The 19,422-nt window shown below is 56.1% G+C and overlaps 1 protein-coding gene across 3 annotated transcripts in view; it reads right to left on the bottom strand.

The window, feature by feature from the left end:
• The window catches only part of PRDM16 (PR/SET domain 16), a 332,745-nt gene that overhangs the window by 6,737 nt on the left and 306,586 nt on the right, over nt 1–19,422 (bottom strand). For 2 of the 3 annotated variants that reach the window (XM_081488463.1, XM_081488464.1), the window contains exons 10-14: nt 16,795–16,882; nt 13,462–13,631; nt 12,748–12,825; nt 6,683–6,852; nt 5,840–6,014 (exon numbers count right to left, since the gene is read on the bottom strand). In XM_081488463.1, coding sequence (XP_081344589.1) covers nt 5,840–6,014; nt 6,683–6,852; nt 12,748–12,825; nt 13,462–13,631; nt 16,795–16,882 — 681 coding nt within the window. The remainder of the gene's footprint in view (nt 1–5,839; nt 6,015–6,682; nt 6,853–12,747; nt 12,826–13,461; nt 13,632–16,794; nt 16,883–19,422) is intronic. The other variant, XM_081488465.1, reaches the window with a different exon arrangement.

The following is a 19,422-nucleotide window of genomic DNA, read 5'->3' as shown; positions in this document are numbered from 1 at the left end:
CTTCCCTGTCTTTCACCATCTTCTGGAGATTGCTCAAACTCATGTCCTTTGAATCAGTAATGCCATCCAAACATCTTGTCCTCTGTCGTCCCCTTCTCCTGCCTTCAATCTTTCCCAGCATCAAGGGCTTTTCCAGTGAGTCAGCTCTTTTCATCAGGAGGCCAAAGTATTGGAGCTTCAACTTCAGCAACAGTCCTTCCAATGAATATTCATGGTTGATTTCCTTTAGGATTGACTGCTTTGATCTCCTTACTGTCCAACAGAGTCTCAAGAGTCTTCTCCAACACCACAGTTCAAAAGCATCAGTTCTTCGGTGCTCAGCCTATTTTATGGTCCAGCTCTCAGATCTGTACATGACTACTGGAAAAACCATGGTTTTGACTAGACAGACCTTTGTCAGCAAAGAGATGTCTCTGATTTTGAGTATGCTGTTTAGGTTTGTCATTGCTTTTCTTCCAAGGAGTAAGCATCTTTTAATTTCACGGCTGCAGTCACCTTCCACATGATTTTGGAGCACAAGAAACTAAAGTCTGTCACTGTTTCCATTGTTTCCCCACCTGCTTGCCACTAAGTGATGGGACCAGATGCCATGATCTTCATTTTTTTGAATGTTGAGTTTTAAGCCAACTTTTTCACTCTCCTCTTTCACTTTCATCAAGAGGCTCTTTAGTTCTTCTTCACTTTCTGCCGTAAGGGTGGTGTCATCTGCATATCTGAGGTTATTGATATTTCTCCCGGCAATCTTGATTCCAGCTTTTGCTTCATCCAGCCTGGCATTTCGCATGATGTACTCTGCATATAAGTTAAATAAGCAGGGTGACAATATATAGCCTTGACATACTTCTTTCCCAATTTGGAACCAGTTCATTGTTCTATGTCCGGTTCTAACTGTTGCTTTTTAACCTGCATACAGATTTCTCAGGAGGCAGGTAAGGTGATCTGGTATTTTCAATTCCTGGAGAATTTTCCACAGTTTTTTGTGATCCACACAGTCAAAGGCTTCAGCATAGTTAATAAAGCAGAAGTATGTGTTTTCCTGGAATTCTCTAGCTTTTTCTATGATCCAACGGATGTTGGCAATTTGATCTCTGGTTCCTCTACCTTTTCTAAATCTAGCTTGTACATCTGGAAGTTCTTGGTTCACATACTGTTGAAGCCTAGCTTGAAGGATTTTGAGCATTACTTTGCTAGCGTGTGAGATGAATGCAATTGTGTGGTAGTTTGAACATTCTTTGGCATTGCCCTTCTTTGAGATTGGAATGAAAACTGACTTTTACAGTCCTGTGGCCACTGCTGAGTTTTCCAAATTTGCTGGCATATTGAGTGCATCACTTTAACAGCATCATCTTTTAGGGCTTGAAATAGCTCAGCTGGAATTTCATCAGCTTCACAAGCTTTGTTCATAGGGATGCTTCCTAAGGCCCACCTGGCTTCAAACTCCAGGATGTCTGGCTCTAGGTGAATGATCACACTATCATGGTTATCTGGGTCACTATGATCTTTTTTTGCATAGTTCTTCTGTGTATTCTTGGCACCTCTTCTTAATATCTTCTGCTTCTGTTAGGTCCATACTGTTTCTGTCCTTTATTGTTCCTATCTTTGCATGAAGTGTCATCTCTAATTTTCTTGAAGAGATCTCTAGTCTTTCCCATTCTATTGTTTCCCTCTATTTCTTTGCATTGTTCACTTAAAAACACTTTCTTATCTCTCCTTGCTATTCTCTGGAACTCTGCATTCAGATGGATATATCTTTCCTTTTCTCCTTTGTCTTTAGCTTCTCTTCTTTTCTCAGCTATTTGTAAGGTCTCAGACAATCATTTTGGCTTTTTGCATTTCTTTTTCTTGGGGATGGTTTTGATTACTGCTTCCTGTACAATGTCACAAACCTCCGTGCATAGTTCTTCAGGCACTCTGTCTATCAGATCTAATCCCTTGAATCTATTTGTCACTTCCACTGTATAATCGTAAGGGATTCGATTTAGGTCATACTTGAATGGCTCTAGTCGTTTTCTCTATGTTCTTCAATTTAAGTCTGAGTTTGACAATAAGGAGCTCATGATCTGAGGCACAGTTAGCTCCTGATCTTGTTTTTGCTGACTGTATAGAGCTTCTCCATCTTTGGCTACAAAGAATATAATCAATCTGATTTTGGTTTGACCATCTGGTGATGTCATGTGTCGGAAGAGGGTGTTTGCTATGACCAGCGCGTTCTCTTGGCAAAACTGTTAGCCTTTGCCCTGCTTCATTCTGTATTCCAAGGCCAAACTTGTCTGTTACTCCAGGTATCTCTTGACTTCCTACTTTTGCATTCCAGTCCCCTATGATGAAGGACATCTTTTTCTTGGTGTTAGTTCTAGAAGGTCTTGTAGGTCATCATAGAACCGTTCAACTTCAGCTTCTTCAGCATTAGTGATTGGGGCACAGACTTGGATTACTATGATATTGAATGGTTTGCCTTGGAAATGAACAAACATCATTCTGGTGTTTTTGAGATTGCACCCAAGCACTGCATTTTGGATTCTTTTGTTGACTATGAGGGCTACTTCATTTCTTCTAAGGGATTCTTGCCCATAGTAGTAGATATAATGGTCATCTGAATTAAATTCACCCATTCCGGTTCATTTTAGTTCACTGATTCCTAAAATGTTGGTGTTCACTCTTGCCATTTCCTGCTTGACCACTCCAATTTACCTTGATTCATGGACCTAACATTCCAGTTCCTATGCAATATTGTTCTTTACAGCGTCCGACTTTACTTCCATCACCAGTCATATCCACAACTGGGTGTTGTTTTTGCTTTGGCTCTGTCTCTTTATTCTTTCTGAAATTATTCCTCCACTCTTCTCCAGTAGCATATTGGGCACCTACCGACGTGGGAAGTTCATCTTTCAGTGTCATATCTTTTTGCCTTTTCATGCTGTTCATGGGGTTCTAAGGCTTTAATACTGAAGTGATTTGCCATTCCCTTCTCCAGTGGACCACGTTTTGTCAGAACTCTCCACCATGACCCATCTGTCTTGGGTGGCCCTACACAGCATGGCTCATAGTTTCATTGAGTTAGGCAAGGCTGTGGTCCATGTGATCAGTTTGGTTAGTTTTCTGTGACTGTGGTTATCATTCTGTCTGCCCTCTGATGGATAAGGATAAGAGGCTTGTGGAAGCTTCCTGATGGGAGGGACTGGCTGTGGGGAAAACTGGGTCTTGTTCTGGTGAGCAAGGCCATGCTCAGTAAGTCTTTAATCCAATTTTCTGCTGATGGATGGGGCTGTGTTCCCTCCTTGTAGTTTGGCCCAAGGCCAAACTATGGTAGGGGTAATAGGGGGCTATGGCAACCTTCTTCAAAAGGACCTATGCCAGCATGACAGGGCTCCCCAGACTGTTGTAGTCAGTGCCCCTGACCCTGCGGCAGGCCATTGTTGACCCGTGCCTCCACAAGAGATTCCCACGCACACACAGGTAAGTCTGGCTCAGTCTCTTATAGATGCCCCAGAGGCAGGTGTCTTGGGGCCGGTGCCTCCTCCCAGCTCCTTCCCTGGACTCTGGTGCTTTGCTGGTGATCCCTGGGGCTCCTCCACTTGTGGATGCATCACCTGCTCTGCTTCACCTTCACGTGGTGTCTCCCATGCATCCATGTCCAAATCTCCCCATTTTCTTTTTCTAAAAAAAGTCTGTTTATTTATTTTGGGCTATGCTGGGTCTTCACTGCTGCATGGGCTTTCTCTAGTTGCCATGAGTGGGGGTTGCTCTCTAGTTGCAGAGCGTGGGCTTCGCACTGTGGGGGCTTCTCACTGTGATGGCTTCTCTATGGAGCACAGGCTCTAGGGTGTGCAGGCTTCAGGAGTTGTGGTGCACAGGCTTGGTTGCCTTGAGGCCTGTGGGATCTTCCCAGACCAGGAATCAAACCCACATCCCTTGTGTTGGCAGGTGGATTCCCAGCCACTGGACCACTGGAGAAATCCCAAATCTCTCCTTTTTCTAAGGACACCAGTCCTACCGGATATGGGCCACCTGACTTCAGAATGACGTCTTAACTAATTAAACCTGAGAAGATCTTGTTTCCAAATCAGGTCACTCTGAGGGGCTGGAGGTTAGGATGTCAACAGAGGAATTTGGGGAGGGGACAGGGTTTGGCCCAGGGGTTTCTGGGGTCAGGAAGCCTGGCAGACCCTGAGTTATAATGGATGGTCAAGAGAAGGCCACTGGTTCTGGATGGTGTTAACACTGGGCCCCAATAGAACTGCCAGCATCCTAGCACTTTTTGCAGATTAGCTGACAAACGTCAACTGTCAACATGGTCCCACTTCCGACAATGATGTAGGGGCATCTCCAGTGGGGAGAGGCTGTCTGAGAGCCTGAGTCTGTGGGCTGGCTCTGCCCTGGGCTTTCTGAGGTGTGTGGGGCTGGTCTCTGAGTCTCACTTACTGCCCCTAGCCCTGGGGCCCTGGCTGAAATGCTGCTCTGTGGGGTCAGGGTGGTGCCAGCCCCTCTTCCCTTTGGGGACACCCCGTCTTTCCTGGTGGCTCTCCTGGGTTGTCCTCCATATGGCTGAGAGCTGGGCCTGCCACTCAAGGACAGCACTGGGGGACTGCCCACCCCAGGGAGGATGCCCCTGGCATGTTCTTGTCAGCTCCCCGTCTGGCTCTGCCCTGGGCACAGGGGGCCACAGCTCAGGGGAGCCTTTATCAGCCAGGATGTGCCTCATGGCCTGGCTCCTGGATGCTCAGGTCCATGACTTACTCTGAAGGTGGAGACCTCAGAGCTTGAACCATGGACGGCTCTCGAATGGAGCCCAGAGTGCTGCCAGAATGAAGCTCACCACCCTGGGCACAGATGGCAGGGCTGGGCTCCCACTAGACCATCAGACGTGACCAGAGCCGGGGACAGACACAGGCACTTTCTTGGCCACCCCCCGATATCAAGGTCTTTGGTGCCTGGCAGGGCTGGGGCTCTGGGACATGCAGCCCACAGCCAGCCTCTCCCTTGTCCCCTCCTCTGAGCCTACCCAGGTACCAGGTGGGATCACCTTCCTGGGCATGGATTTAAGACTCAGAAGAGCCAGAAACAGCCTGAGGGCCAAGCCCATGTGCCTGCTTGTGGATTCTGAAGGTCTGCTCAGTGCCCCTGCTCTGCCTCAGGGGTCCCGGGGTGAAGGAGATGCAGCCCGCCTGGGGGGAGCAGACAGGCCCCTGGGAAGCCAGGTGTCTTGGGTGGGAGGGAACTGGGCCCTGGGCTGGCAGCCCACCCATGGTCAGAAGCGTTGGAGCCAGGCACCCAATCCTCTGGGCCTCATTTCCTCTGCAGAAGCAGGGGAGCTCATCCCTAAGCACTAGGAGTCTGGCGTCTCTGAGTCTCTGCCGCTGAGGCCTGGGATCAAGTGAATGTGTTATAGCCTCTACATCCTCAGATCCCAATTCTGCCATTTTCCTGCCTGTGTGTGTTTAAAGGGGCAGCACTCATGTGCCGTTTGTTTGTCAAATTAAATGAGCCTGTCCTGGAGTTCCAGAGGCATGGTGGATCTCATGAAAGGAGCCCTCACCTGGTTGATGTTTGGCCGCACGTGTTGACACCAAGGCCAAACCGTGCACTGAGGCCCGTGTGCTGGTGGCACTGAGCGTGTGATACCCGCCATCGGGCCGGGGTGCTTATTCTCTGCAGATGCAGAGAGCCGAAGCAGGGTGGGTGGTGGGTGGGAAGGGTGCCAGCTACAGAGCCTGCAGGCCTCGCCTGCTGCTGTGGGCCTGGGGTCTCTGGTGCTGTGGTGGGGTCTGCTGTGAGCACGACCGTACAGGGAACCGTACAGAGTCCACACCTTCCTGGGACCCCGGGACGTGTTTCTTACCGTTTGTCTGTTCGTGTTGATGCTTGGTTCATCTCACTGTTGGCAATAAAGTTTCTGATTTCAGAGAAATAGGAGTCTTCCTTCTCATCTAAAAGTGCATGGTTGTCCGACTCGGAGGTGGGGGAGGAGGCGCTGGTCCCCAGGTGGTTGGTGAGGACCCCTGCATGCTGGCTCACTGCGGGGAGGGGGGAGCATCAGAGGAGGGCGCCCCTCGGCGGCACCCTGCCCTCTGCGGCACAGCAGGAGGGGACAGGTGGCTGAAGGGGTGCACATGCGAGGCACTCTCAGGGAACACCCCCTTAGGGCAACCCGAGGGTACAAGGTTCCCCTGAGTGAAGATGGCTTGAGGGGTTTCTGCAAACTTTCCCCTAGGACTAGCTTGTGTTCCCCCTCCTCTCCCCACCCTGCTCCCTGCCCTCCACCCATCAGCCCCATCCTCCAGGCCCCCCTCACCCATCCCCAGCACCCCGCCTCTGTGACCTGTCACCCCCATCCTTCCAGGCCCCCCTCTCCCTGCTCCCAGCACCCCACCCATCACCCCCTCCTCCAGGCCTCCCTCACCCATCCCCAGCACCCCGCCTCTGTGACCTGTCACCCTCATCCTTCCAGGCCCCCCTCTCCCTGCTCCCTGCCCCCAACCCTGACCCATCACCCCATTCTTCAGGCCTCTCACCCTGCTCCCTGCCCCCCCACCCGTCACCCCCATCCTCCAGGCCCCCCTCATCCATCCCCAGCACCCCGCCTCTGTGACCTGTCACCCTTATCCTTCCAGGCCCCCTTCTCCCTGCTCCCAGCACCCCACCCTGACCCATCACCCCCTCCTCCTGCCCCTCGCGCCCCCACCTGGCGCGTGTTCGTGCTCGTGCTTCTTCAGGTGCCTGTCCAGGTTGGTCTGCTGCCCGAAGCAGCGGTTGCACAGGTGGCACTTGAAGGGCTTCTCCTTGTTGTGGATGTTCCGCACGTGCCGCTGGAGGTTGGAGGAGATGCTGAAGGAGCGGTCGCAGTACTTACACCTGGAAGACACGGCGCCTCAGCGGAGCCCATGCCCACGTGGCCTCCCTGAGGCCCCTGGACCACAGCGGAGAGCTGGGAGGTGGTCCCAAACAAGTGCCCCTGGAAGCAGGCATCCCCCCATCCCTGACTCTGGGCAGCGGATGCTGTGGGACTGTGCCCCGAGCTGGCGGAGGGGACCCTCTGGGGCTTGTGCCCCGGGGAGGGTATCACCAGGACTCCCGGGTGTCTCCTGGCATCTTGCCCTTCTCTGCTGTCCTGTCCCCCCAGTGCAGGGTCCACAGCAGAGGGTGGTGTGCTCCCGGCAGCCTCAAGGGGGCGGCCGAGCACCAGGAAAGATGCTCCCAGCAGATTTTTCCGGAAAGGAGCCCAGACCCGCTGCCTGCAGCTTTCCTCCGTGGCAGACAGACCCCTACTCTGGCCTGGTCCCAACTCCTCTTAATGGGTCCTCAAGCAGACCCATTCCCCTTGGGGACTCAGCTTGCCAGTCCACTAGCGAGCTGCAGGGCCACACCGACCCTCCTTAGTGTCCTTTTCTGCCCCAGGGTGATGGGGGCTCCCAGCCTTGCCCCGTCAAGTGGCCTCTTGTCCACCGACCCCTTGGGTGGAAGTGCCCCCAGCCCTGTGCGCTTGGTTTATCTTAGTGCCCTCCCGGGGGCACCTGCTGCCAGGTTGCATGGCACACTTGGGAAATGAAAAAAGACGCTCTCTCCTCAGATGCTTCAGTTGTCGGAGTATCATGACACCGAGTTTATCAGAGCAAAGCACGAAGTTGCCACAAGGAGCCATCTGACATGCCTGGCATGTGCAGGGTCCCTGTGGGTGCGAGGCCTCTTCCAGGACAGGGCAGAGGAGGGAGGGAGGGAGTCCCCTAGTTTATCACAGGGGAACCAACAGTGAGGGCCTGAGCGACACCAGCACCAAGAAGCAAGAACCAGAAAGAGGGTGGGGTGTGGGGGACTGAGGACCATGGCACAACTCTGCAGACAGGGCCGCCTCCTCCTGTCGCAGGGGTCCAGGCCACAACCATTGGCCGGCCACTCCCAACCACCCAGTGCGTCCAGCTGGGCCATGGCAGCGAGACTTCGGCTCTGGGTGTCCAGTCGCATGCCTGTGCATGTGTCAGTCTGCTCATGCACACATGTAGGGCTATATGTGCATGCTTACGGGTGCACGTGTGGTAGGTGTGCACATGTGTTGGTGGGCACACTCATGTGCTCCTGGTCTCAGAACTTCTCCAGGGATGCCCATCAGAGTCTCAGAGGCACAGGAGCGCTGAGATATCCATCCCCGAGCTCAACTATTTCCCTGTTTGGGGAGCAGGCTCCCGTGGAATGACAAGTAGAGAGGAGAGCGTGGCAGAGCGCTGACCGGGCAGGCCCTTTGGAGGCAGAGTCTATGTGGCCAGCGTGGCGAGGCAGGGCTTGGGAGACTAAGTCCGCTCAGAGGGTGTGGCTGGGAGGTGCGGGGACCTGTCCTAAGGACACAGCCTGGCATTCCTGCGGAGGCTGGTGACGCACTCCAGCACAGCGTAGTGATCACGAGCACTCAGTCATGTGGACGGGGACATGTCTGAGGACACTCCAGGGCCCTGGCCTCTCACCCCAGTGCCACCCGCCCACTTAGGAGGCGCTGGCCTGACACTTGACATTCAGAAGCTGGCCCTGCCCAGGGAGTCTGGGCAAACCCAATGTCCCTGGGTCCCTGAGACAGGAAGCTTGACACCCCTCGGCTGGTCTCTGGGGCCCGGGGCTGAGCTTTTCCTGCTCAAAGCTGGTGGCAGCTCTCTGTGGTGGGAGGGTGAGAGCCCCCAAATTACCACCCCCTACCTGTGGGTGGCTTCCCTCTACCCGTAGGGCTTCAGTGGTGGCTCAGATGGTAAAGAATCTGCCTGCAACGCAGGAGACCTAGGTTTGATCCCTGGGTTGGGAAGATCCCCTGGAGGAGGAAATGGTAACCCACTCCAGTATTCTTGCCTGGAGAATCCCCATGGACAGAGGAGCTTGGTGGGCTACAGTCCATGGGATCACAAAGAGTCGGACACAACTGAATGACTAACACTTTCACCCAGGGGATAACACTTGTGGGCAAGGCCCTGCTTGGAGGAGCCCAGACTGTTCCCCTGATGTGATTCTGGGGCTTCATTTACTCAGTTCCCGAGGCTTCCAGATGTTGCCTGAAGCCAGACTCATGCTGGCTGCCTCCACAGCAGATGGGCTAAGAGATGCCCGTGATCCACACACTAGCCCCCTGAGCTCCTTCCAGCCACCCCCTTGGCCCTGGGGCGGGCCTGCTGGGTCAGCTGAGCTGCCACCGGGCCCCTGGGAGCCCCTAGGACGTGGGGCCTTGGTCCTCCCATAGCCGCGTAACATTCAGCAGCCTCAACCTGGACCCCCATCCCAGTTGCTGGCACCAGGAGGGTGGCTGTCTTGTCTTTCTCAGCCGGGGTGACGGAACAGTGGGACTGAGGCTTAAACCCTCTCCCCACTGGGCTGAGCAGAGATGCTTAGGTGTGCTCTGACCCAGCAACCCCCTCTCAATAGACCAGGAAGGAGGACTTTTACATCCCTGCCTGCACCGTCTCACTTCTCAACTCTGCCCCCAACATACCCTCAAACCCACAGAAACCCTCACCCCCCAGTGCTGCCAGGCTAGCTTGTAGGGCAAGTGCAAGGCCAAGCTGGCCCCAGCCCACCCAACAGCCTTCCCACAGGCTGCATGGGGTGCCTGCCTCGGTCTACACGGGTGTCTGCACACTCAGCCTTCCTTTCCTGTATCTTTGGGAAAGCAGGGACCCTTTGTGAGCCCCAGCAGTGGCCGCGCAGTAACTCAGAGCAGTGGGACTGCTGAGTGAGAGACAGGATTGGATGAGGAGCTCAGTCACAGGCCTGAGCCCCATCACTCCCCAACCTCTGCTGGCGGGAGGGGCCGGGAGAGCAGCCATGCATTCAATTTGGTCACAGGGTTCTGAATCTGGCCCTCTCCTGGTTCTAATCTAAATAAATGGCCCAGAGAAGCGCATTTGAAATTTAGGGGACTGGTGAGCCCAGGGCTGCGAGGGAGCAGGGCTCTCGGAGCAGCTGGAATTTGCATTGTAAATAAGATGACAAGTGGCTAGTGAAATTTATGGCCGTGCTGTATAAAATAGCACACCATTGCACTCCAACAGGAATGGGCGAGCAGAGACCGGCCAGCCGAGGCAGCGGGCAGCCAGGGGACCTTGCTGTGACCGCGTCTGCCCCCGCCCTGGGGAAGCCAGCAGTGCTGAAGACACAGCACCGGGCAGGGAGAGTGAAATGGCCCCTGGGGGTGGCTGTGTCCACTATGGGACCTAGTGGGGCCACACCAGACACCAGGGAGAGAAAGGCTTTAGGTAACTGTAAAAACTGGGAAAGGAAAGAAAAAGAGATTTTGTAACCCTGTGCTGTGTGCTTAGTTGCTCAGTCCTGTCCGATTATTTGCAACCCAATGGACTGTGGCCTGCCAGGCTCCTCTGTCCATCGGGATTCTCTAGGCAAGAATACTGGAGTGAGTTGCCATGCCCTCCTCCAGGGGATCTTCCCAACCCAGGGATGGAACCCAGGTCTCCCACATTGCAGGTGGATTCTTTACCATCTGAGCCATCAGGGAAGCCCAAGTATACTGGAGTGGGTAGCCTATCCCTTCTCCAGCAGATCTTCCTGACCCAGGAATTGAACCGGGGTCTCCTGCATTGCAGGCAGATTCTTTACCAGCTGAGCTACCAAGGAAGCCCTTTGTAACCCAGGCTTAACAATAAAATGAACAAAGAACAGACACGGATGTGCCACCCTGATAACAGGACCTTGCTGGGCGCATGGACTCAACACAGCAGGATGGGGAGCCACGGAGGAAACGATCTGCAGATGGGGGGAGGTGAGCATCCTTAGAGCCGGAGTCCCAGGTCCTGCCAGGAGCCCACGGCCAGCCCACATGCATCCAGAGTGGGACTCAAGACCCCCCACCCACCTCTGGGCAGCAGCTGGAGGGACCACTGGACAGGCTGCTAGGACAGAGGAAGCAGCCGCCCTCCTTCCCACATCTCAATAAGCCCTATGTGCTGGAGCTTGAAAAAACATTATCAACTGCCCCTTATCTCCCAGCCTCACTCGAAGATCTCTAAACTAGGATGCTGGCCCAGCCGGGCAGAGGTTTGACCTCCCCTGCATCAGATGGATCTGTCACATTAAGGGGTCTGTCTTTCTCTTGCTTGTGGGGGCACCCACCCACCAGCTGGGCCTCCGTGGGCACACACACAGTGCACACATATGGGGTACAGACAGGTGTCGGCGGTTTTCATTGGCGTCACTGGGGTGACCTGGCCTGTGCCAGCACTGGCCTTCTGTGGATGGACTTGCACTTTCCTTCCTCCAACTGAAGCTCCTCCAATTCCAAAGTGAAGCCAGATGCCCCAGTGATGTCACAAGACAGGCCCACACCCCAAACTCCTCACTGTGGGGCTGCCTTGAGCTAGATATGGTCAGGATTTGCAATGTAAACTTTCAAAGCAATTATTGTTACTCGCGTCGAAACTCACAGATTGAAAGAGTAAAAGAAATCAATGATAATTAAATCCTTCTATAAACATGGACCCCTAGGGGCTCTTACATGCAACCCGGTCCAGAAGTTGGTTCTCCTTACAGAAACACACCCGGCTCCTTGTCCGGGAGAGAAGCAGGCCAAGCCCGCCTTTGTTAAGTTGTAGGTTACTTTTGGGGGAGAATGGGGCGGGGGGCTATGTGTTGGGGGCCAGCTGAGGGCACTGAGCAGATGACTGGTGAGTGACGTGAGCTGTCGCTTACCCGGCTGGGACAGGGCCTGGGGCCTGTGATGCCTGCAGGAGCCCCTGTGGCTGCCTTGCCCAGCGATGAGGATACACCCTCACTCTCCTGGACCTATGGGTCACTCCCAGTTGTGTGCCCAGAGGACAGGAACCTGATGCTGCCCACTTAAGACGATGCCACACCCTTTGCTCCCGACGGCCGCTGTCCACCAGACAGCTCAGGATGTCGTCCTGGCATTGGGACCAGCATCCCCCAATTTGTCTCAAGGTCTCCATCCCCTGGGACTCCCGGGGCCCCCCTAGGTGGGGTCCCCAAAAGCCAGGGTATTACCCTCAGCTCTTTTCCTGTCTGACAAATGCCCTAGGCATGAAGGGAAAAGGCCACAATGGTCGGCAAGCATGGCTGTGAGCTTGGACCCGGGCAAGTCAGGGGTGTCTCTGAGCCCGGGGCTCCAAGTCTTTGAAACAGAGTGATGCCCCCACCAGTTGTGAACACGAAATGTAGAGGCCCTCACAGCCCCCACGTGCTTGCGGCCACATCTCTGCAGGAAGGGGATGAGGCACCAAGGAGCGAGGTGGGGGCAGACAGACTCCTGTCCAGGGTGGTTGGGGCACCTAGGTGAATCCTCAGGACACCCCAGCTTGGGTAGGATCCAAGTTTGCAATGGGGCTCCTTCTCTGAGACCAGCCCACCCTGCCTTAGGGGTTCACCCTGGTCCCCTGCCCGGGCTGAGGTCAGCCATGGCCGGCGGCCGTGGGGAGGTGGGTGGAGGTGGGCTGGGTGGCGGTGACGCTGAGGCTCCCCCTCCACACAGACCACCCCTAGGCCTGGCTTCCCTCTCCAGTTGACACCCCAGTGGCAGGAGGAAGGGCTACTCCCAGACACCCTCCGGAGTCAGTGGACGGGAACCTTCCAGAAGTCTGATCTTTACAATATCCCCAGGTGCGTCAGGGCTGAGTGGCCAGGATGGAGCGACCCAGTGAGTGACCTGGAGCAAGGTCAAGCATTGCTCCCACCCAATGCCCGTCCCACGGCAGGGGAAGGGGAGGTCCGCCAGGAGCCTGCCTCCCCCACCCCAACTGGGCGAGCTCCTACCTGTACGGCTGCTCCCCGGTGTGGGTCCTCAGGTGTCTCGTGAGGTTTGCTGACCGGGGGAAGATCTTGCCACAGTACCTGGGGGAGGGGGTGGGGGAGGCATCCATCAGGCAGGTGCTTTGCTATAGACGCGGGCACCCAGCTGTTTTCTGGTGCTGTTTCTCCCACACCTGGGGGCCAGTGACCCACTGCACACCCTGGATTTCAGTCTCTCCTTGGCCTTGGGGCCCAGCTGAGTGTCATAGAGAGGCTGGACACACACCACTGGGCAGCTGGCGCTGGCCCACACTGGCCTGCTCATGGCCATGCCCCTGCCCCAGGCAGTTTCTCAGCCCCCTGCCCAGCCTGGGCTGAGCTGGAAAGCACCAGCCTGCACAGGCCTATGCAGCTGGGGACGGGCCGTCTCTGCTTAGCGCTGGGCTTCCCATCGCCCCCAGAGCTGGGGTTAAACACAGACCAGCAGTCTCAGCTTCCGGCTTGGAAATTCCAACCTGCTGGCCACGGCTGCATTTTTCTCGTGCTCACTGGAGCACAGCTTGGTGGGGGACATGTGGATATTTTCAGGGAGTGACCTCAAGGGGACAACGGCCCACCGGCTACCATGCTGGACCCTGGCTGAGACCGAGCTGTTTTCCTGGAAGTGCAGGTTCATGGGCCCGTGTGGCAACTGCGGCCACCTCGCTGGGGCTGCTCCAGGGGCTCACTGCATCTCACCTGCATGTGTATCGCTCCTTGCCCTTCCTGAGGATGGGGTCTGAGAGTGTTGGGGGCGGGGACCGGAAGTTGAAGGGGTGGTGTGGGAGGGGCTGCAGGGAGCTGCCAGAGTCCACCTTCATGGCCGCGAAGCTCTCCAGCTTCTCCGTCATGGTCTCAATGGCTGACATCTGTTGGCGGGAGAGTGAGAGAGGCTGTGGGGCTCCCTTGCACCCCCCATCTTGACGCACCTGGACCCACCCCCACACCTGGGAGTCCTGGATGACAAGCAGGCTATCATTGGAACTTGTGGTCTCCTTCTTCTTGGCCACTGGGCTGGGTTCTTTCACTTCCTGCAGCCAGCCCTGCTCTAGTCCTTGCTTGGAACCCCATCACAGTCTAGGGTCCAGGTTGAGGAAGCTGCAGCTGACCATCACCTGCCAGCCTCCAGGTGACGCATGTCACCAACACTTGTGATCATGGAGCATCTTACTTTGAAACCAGCCAGCAAGCTCTGCTGGCTCTATCCCTGGCTAGCACTCCTGATGGCTAGTTTGGGCTAAAGACAGAATTAAACCCTTTATTGTTTGTTTTTTTGAGTGGTCAAAAAACTTAGTGTTCATCCATAATTCTGTTACTCTCAATAAATCCTTTTGTTTTCTGAGCAAAAAAAAAAAACAACAAAAAAAACTTAGTGTTGGTCGCTCGTTAGTTAGTGTTTAGTCTTGTTTAACTCAGCAACCTCATGGACTGCAGCCCACCAGGCTCCTCTGTCCATGGGATTTTCCAGGCAAAACTACTGGAGTGGGTTGTCATTTCCTTCTCCAGGGGATCTTCCCAACCCAGGGATCAAACCCAGATATCCCACAACAAACAGATTCTTTACTGAGCTACCAGTGAAGTCAAGTGTTGTCATTCAGTTGTGTCTGACTCTTTGCAACACCATGGACTGTAGCCTACCAGGCTCCCCCGTCCATGGGATTTTCCAGGCAAGAGTACTGGAGTGGATTGCTATTTCCTTCTCCAGGGATAGAACCCGGGTCTCCTGCATTGTAGGCAGACGCTTTACTATCTGAGCCACCAGGGAAGTCGAGCTACCAGGGAAGCCCCCAAAATTAAGAAAAAAAATCTGAATCTCAGGTTAAAAGATGACTCATAAACCTGAAGCACCATCATCACCTAGTGGCAGCAGTCATAACTGCAGGCAAAGTGCTAAAAAGAAATTCAAGAGCGTAAGAATAGATAAGACTCCACTATGGAATGCCAGAGCCAACGTGACGTGGCACAGGACGTGGTGACATGGACTGGAGGGGCTGCCTGTCTGCTCCTCGGAGATGCCAAGGGCTTGCCTGGGGAGGAGAAGGGAGCTGCTTTCTCCTGGCATTGCTCATTTCCACTTGGTGGGCAGGGTTCTGACTAGAATCTTGTGCCTGCCTTGGGGCTGGGGAACAGAAGTAGGGAGGGGGCGGCACAGGTCTTAGCAGCACTTCTGCTCTCCACCTGAGATTACCTGCTGCAAGCCAGGCCCTGTGGGAGGCTGGTATGAGACTGAGAAAGGAAGAATTTTCATTGTGTCTGGAGTCCCTCAGGGTTTAGGCTGGGGAACAACTGTATGGTTACGATAAGACACCAGAAAGGGGTTAACAAACAGAAGATGGGGTCCATCCTATGGCTGAGGCCTCCATTGACCCTGGGCTGCAACCTAGACCCTGGCCATCTCTGCACAGTTGCAGGATTTGGGCTTCACCACCCCTGTGGGGTGGGCATGCTCCCCCGTCAGATGCATGCTGCTTCCAGCTGTGGATGGCCCTTCTGTCTCCACTGATGGACAGATGGACACTGCCTGGTCTCTCAGATGCTGTCCAGTCTCTCACTGGCCCATCTGTGGCTAGATGAAGGGGTCTAGGCACAGAGACTGCTGCCCATCTGCCCGTGGGTCTCAGTTTTAGCTGCAGCCTTGGGAAGCTCTGGGACTCTCCACTGCCCCAGACTCCTCAGAACCCCAGAGGTGGTGAGAGGTAGTGGTCTGGCAGGACTGCCTCTCCCTGCACCCCCAGGGGCTGCACACCTGCATGTTGGGCCTCAGAAATGAGAGGCAGTTGGCCAGAGCATGTTGGTGTCTTTGTGCATTGTGACCCCTGCCCCCCGCCCCAAGACTTTACAGTGGCTGGAAGCTGCTCTGTCCGAGTGATGGCCTCACCCCAGACCATTTCATCAGGGGACTTACTAGTCACCTCTCCCACCCCCACCCCCGGCTCTGGGCTCAGGGGTAGGCAGCAGGGGTGGCCTGTTGGGGGAGGGGGCAGCAGAGACAATGGGCAGCCGGCCCCCTGCCAGGTCCCTCTTCCTCAGGCCTGGGAGGGTCCGGCCTGCCCGGCCCACTTTGCCTGATCAGATATTCCCGGCCAAGCTCCTGCACAAACACAAACACAGGATGTGCCTGGCTGGCTTGCCTGCTTTTTCCAGCAGGGCCCGAGGAAACCAGGGGAAGTTCTTAACCAAACTCCAAGGCCCCCATGAGACAATGGGAGGCAGTGAGTTTAGCTGTGAACCCAGGCGGGGTGCAGGTTCCACAAACCGCGGGTTTGTCCCAGGCGGGAAATGTGGAGGGAGAGAACAATGCCCTGGTCTGGAGTCTGGGTCCAGGCTGGCCCACAACTCAGTTCTGAGTCCTTCAGCTGGGGCAGGGAAGGCCTGTGGGTCTGGGGAGGGGGCTGGGCTCCAAGCGGTGAGAACAGGGGACAGAAGTGCCTGCAGGCTTGGTTGAGTCTGTGGCCACTGCCCAGACTTGGGGGTTCTTTTTCCCAGACTCCTGATTCTAGTCTTGACAGGTGGCCTCGACACCCTCTGTATCCCTGGGGGAGGGCAGTCCCTCTGTCCAAGACCCCCTGGGATCCCCTGCGCTGGATGCCAGTCCCTCTGCTGCTGTCCTGCTCCCTGCCTCTGCCCCCTGCACTGCCCCTCCTCTGCTGGTCTTTCTTCTTAAGTGCCCCCATGTCCCTTGTACCAGAGAGGCTGCTGGTGTCCACACCTTCCTGGCTCTTTCCTGTTCATTCTCCCTACGGTCCAAATGTTTGGATATGCTCCATCAGAGCTACAGCCCACCGCTGCGGTGGGGGGGGGGGTTTCACTACCCCTCCCAGCCATGGGCCGAGGGGGGTGCCCGTGGGCCAGTGTCCCTGGCTGCTTCCTAGGGCACACCCGCCAAGAACCACCCTCCTGCCTCACCTGTCCCGCCCTGTCTCATCTTCCCCAGCCTCACAGGGATGAGTGGGTGTGCAGGGATGGGAAGCAGAGACATGCCTGGGGCTTGTGGCTGGGACTGGGCGGACCTCAGGCTCCCGCTGGCCTTACCTGGGGGTGGAAGAGCAACGGGGATGGCCTCAGGTACTTTTCCTTAAGGGCTCCCACCGGGTCGGTCACCTTCCGCTTCTCCACCCTGCTGGACAGCAACACAGAGGGTTACGGACCCCACTGAGCAGCCCAGCACTGGGCGGGGAGGGGCCGTGGTCCCTGCCCCTCCTGGCACCCACCTGTGCCCCATCGGTCACAAGGTGGGGGCCTCACCTCAGTGCCCAACTTCCACGGGCCCTGTGACCATGTCTCACCTGATGCCATAAGGACGGTCTGTGACCCGGCTGTGCACTTGCTTGTCCGAGCACACGCTCCCCACACCTCACCCAAGTCTGGACCCCTTCGAGTCTCCCCAGTGAACCCCCATCCACTCAGCTGCCAGCACCCATGCATGTGATGAATGCCTGATGCTGGAGCTAGGAACCTTCCCTAAGGGTCCCGTGTGCAGCAGCCTCTGCCCACTGACCCGTTTGCCCAGCGAGGGCTCGGCCCTGTTGGGGTCCCTGGGCTCCCCAACAGCAGAATGTGGGGCACGCGGGGGCTGCCACCTACACCCCACTTTCCTGTTCTGCCGAGCCGTTGGCACAGGTGCTCTGTCCAACTGGGCAGGGCTGTGTGAGCGACCAGCAGGTTTCTATCCTGGGGAGGTCTCAGGGCCTCCCCACAGCAGCCAGGCAGTGTCTACCTAAAACCTCAAGACGGCTGCTGGAGACAACAATTCCAGAATGTTCCCCAAATGCCAGTACAACTGCCAATCACAGCAAGCAGAGGAGGTGGCTGTCCCTCCTCCCCTGACCTCCTCCTCTCACTATTTCCCAACGATGCCCACCTCAGTCTCCCCCATGGGGGTCAAGATTTACACAAGGTGACGGAGAGTCCTACCACTTCCCTGCAGGCAGACACAGCTGCGGGGACCACCTCCTCGTCTGTCCAGGGTCACACTCCCACCCCTCTTAGGCTCAGCTCTGCCCCTAGGGGACCTCAGGGTCTTAGCAGAGGCCCCGTTCAAAGCTGGGCGGAGTTGGTCTTTCAATAAGGCCCCTGGGGTGGGTGGTGTGGGCTGAGAGGAAGGGGTCTCACAACAGGGGAGGGGGTATTGAAGGTCGTTTTCTGCTTTCTCCCGCCCTCTGTGTCCTGCAGCCCACCAGGGCTCCGAGAAGCCCCTGCCAGCTGACCCCTGACCCCCAGCAGACATGTGCCCTGCCAAGGTACATGGCTTTCGTCATCACAGTGTCCCTGGCCCTGTCACATGGAGGTGAGAAGGGCTGGAGGGTCGGGGAGGGGATCAGTCTGGCGGTGTTGGGGTTCCTCCAACCTGGGGAAAGGAGGGTTGTGGGTATATGTCCATGGTCACACCTGGGGGGGGCCCTGTGGGGACACTGGGGAGTTTTGCTGGAGTCACCCCAGGACTACCCAGGAGCTGAGAGGACCCTGTCCCCTAGCCCTTGGCTAGCTTTTACACGGGCAGTGATTGTCGCCCACACATTCACTTGGAGGGAACCTTCTCGACACCACTAGTGTTCATCACGACTGGGCTCAGGGGGCGGTGGGGAGAGGTTACCCCATATCTCGGGCATTTTGGGGTAACCCACTCTCAGGCATTTTGCTGGTGTCTGTGTGTGAAGTTGGGGACCAGGCAGCTCCTCCATCAGCAGCTATACCCTAAGTCCAGAGGGCAAGAGCCTGGCACAAGCCAAGTCTCAGAGAAGTTCGGGCAGGAGGGTCGGGTCTGGGGGCCCTGTGGCCGATTCCTGCTTCCAGGCCTGACTGGCTGCTCCGCCAATTTCCAGAAAAAGGCCCAAAGCCCCGAATCAGGCCTGCAGTGGGGAGGGGAGGGGCAGAGGAGGGCTGGGGGCCAGGAGGGGAGCTGGGACAGGGTAGACGAGGAGGCTGAAGTGAAACAGTTAACCCAGAGCCTCTTGCAGGCCTGCTGGCTCCAACTCAGGGGGCTTGACCAGGAGCCTTACTCTCTAGGTCTCCAGTCCCACCCCTTCCTCTGCTTGAGGGCTGCTTGCCCTGGGGTGGGGGGGGGCATCCTCCCTCGAACCCCAGCTATCTCCTGTCCCCCACACCAAGTCCCAGAGATTCAATTGTAACTGGCAGGTGCTCCCTGGGCCTTTGACGGGCATGTTCACCCCAGAAAGCCTGTGAGCCACTGTCAGTGGTGACGGGCCTCTGGTCACTTTCTCAAACCATCTGTGGATGGTGTGTTCTTAAAGAAACACCCAAGGGACCATTTTTCAGGTTTCCTGTGATGACAATGCCAAGATCTGGCAGGAAATGGAACCAGCTGCAGACACAGGCCAGCCAAGGCTCTAGGTGAGTGTGGAGAGTGGGGACTTGAGTGGGTGCAGAGGGCAGAGCAGGAAGCTGGTCCATCCTCCCTCCTCCCTGTCGCTGGCAGCCCTGCCATCATTCCTTCCGCAGCACCTTTGCAGAGGTGATCTCACCTGCACGCCCATCCCCAGGCCCTGCCTGGCCCCTGTGCTTCACACGAGCCCTCAAAGTGGCCACAGTTTCCCTGAATTGCCATGTAGACACACTCATCTCTGTGCACACGGGCCCCTCCCACAGAGAGCCATGGGCCTGTAATAGTGGCTGAACCACCATGCCTGCTTGCCTGCCCCT

This window comes from Giraffa tippelskirchi, chromosome 5 (genome assembly GCF_054371585.1).
Source record: "Giraffa tippelskirchi isolate mGirTip1 chromosome 5, T2T-mGirTip1v1.2.pri, whole genome shotgun sequence".
Lineage (NCBI taxonomy): Eukaryota > Metazoa > Chordata > Mammalia > Artiodactyla > Giraffidae > Giraffa > Giraffa tippelskirchi.
The sequence above is the reverse complement of the archived record's forward strand: the minus strand, read 5'-3'. Positions and strand labels throughout refer to the sequence as shown.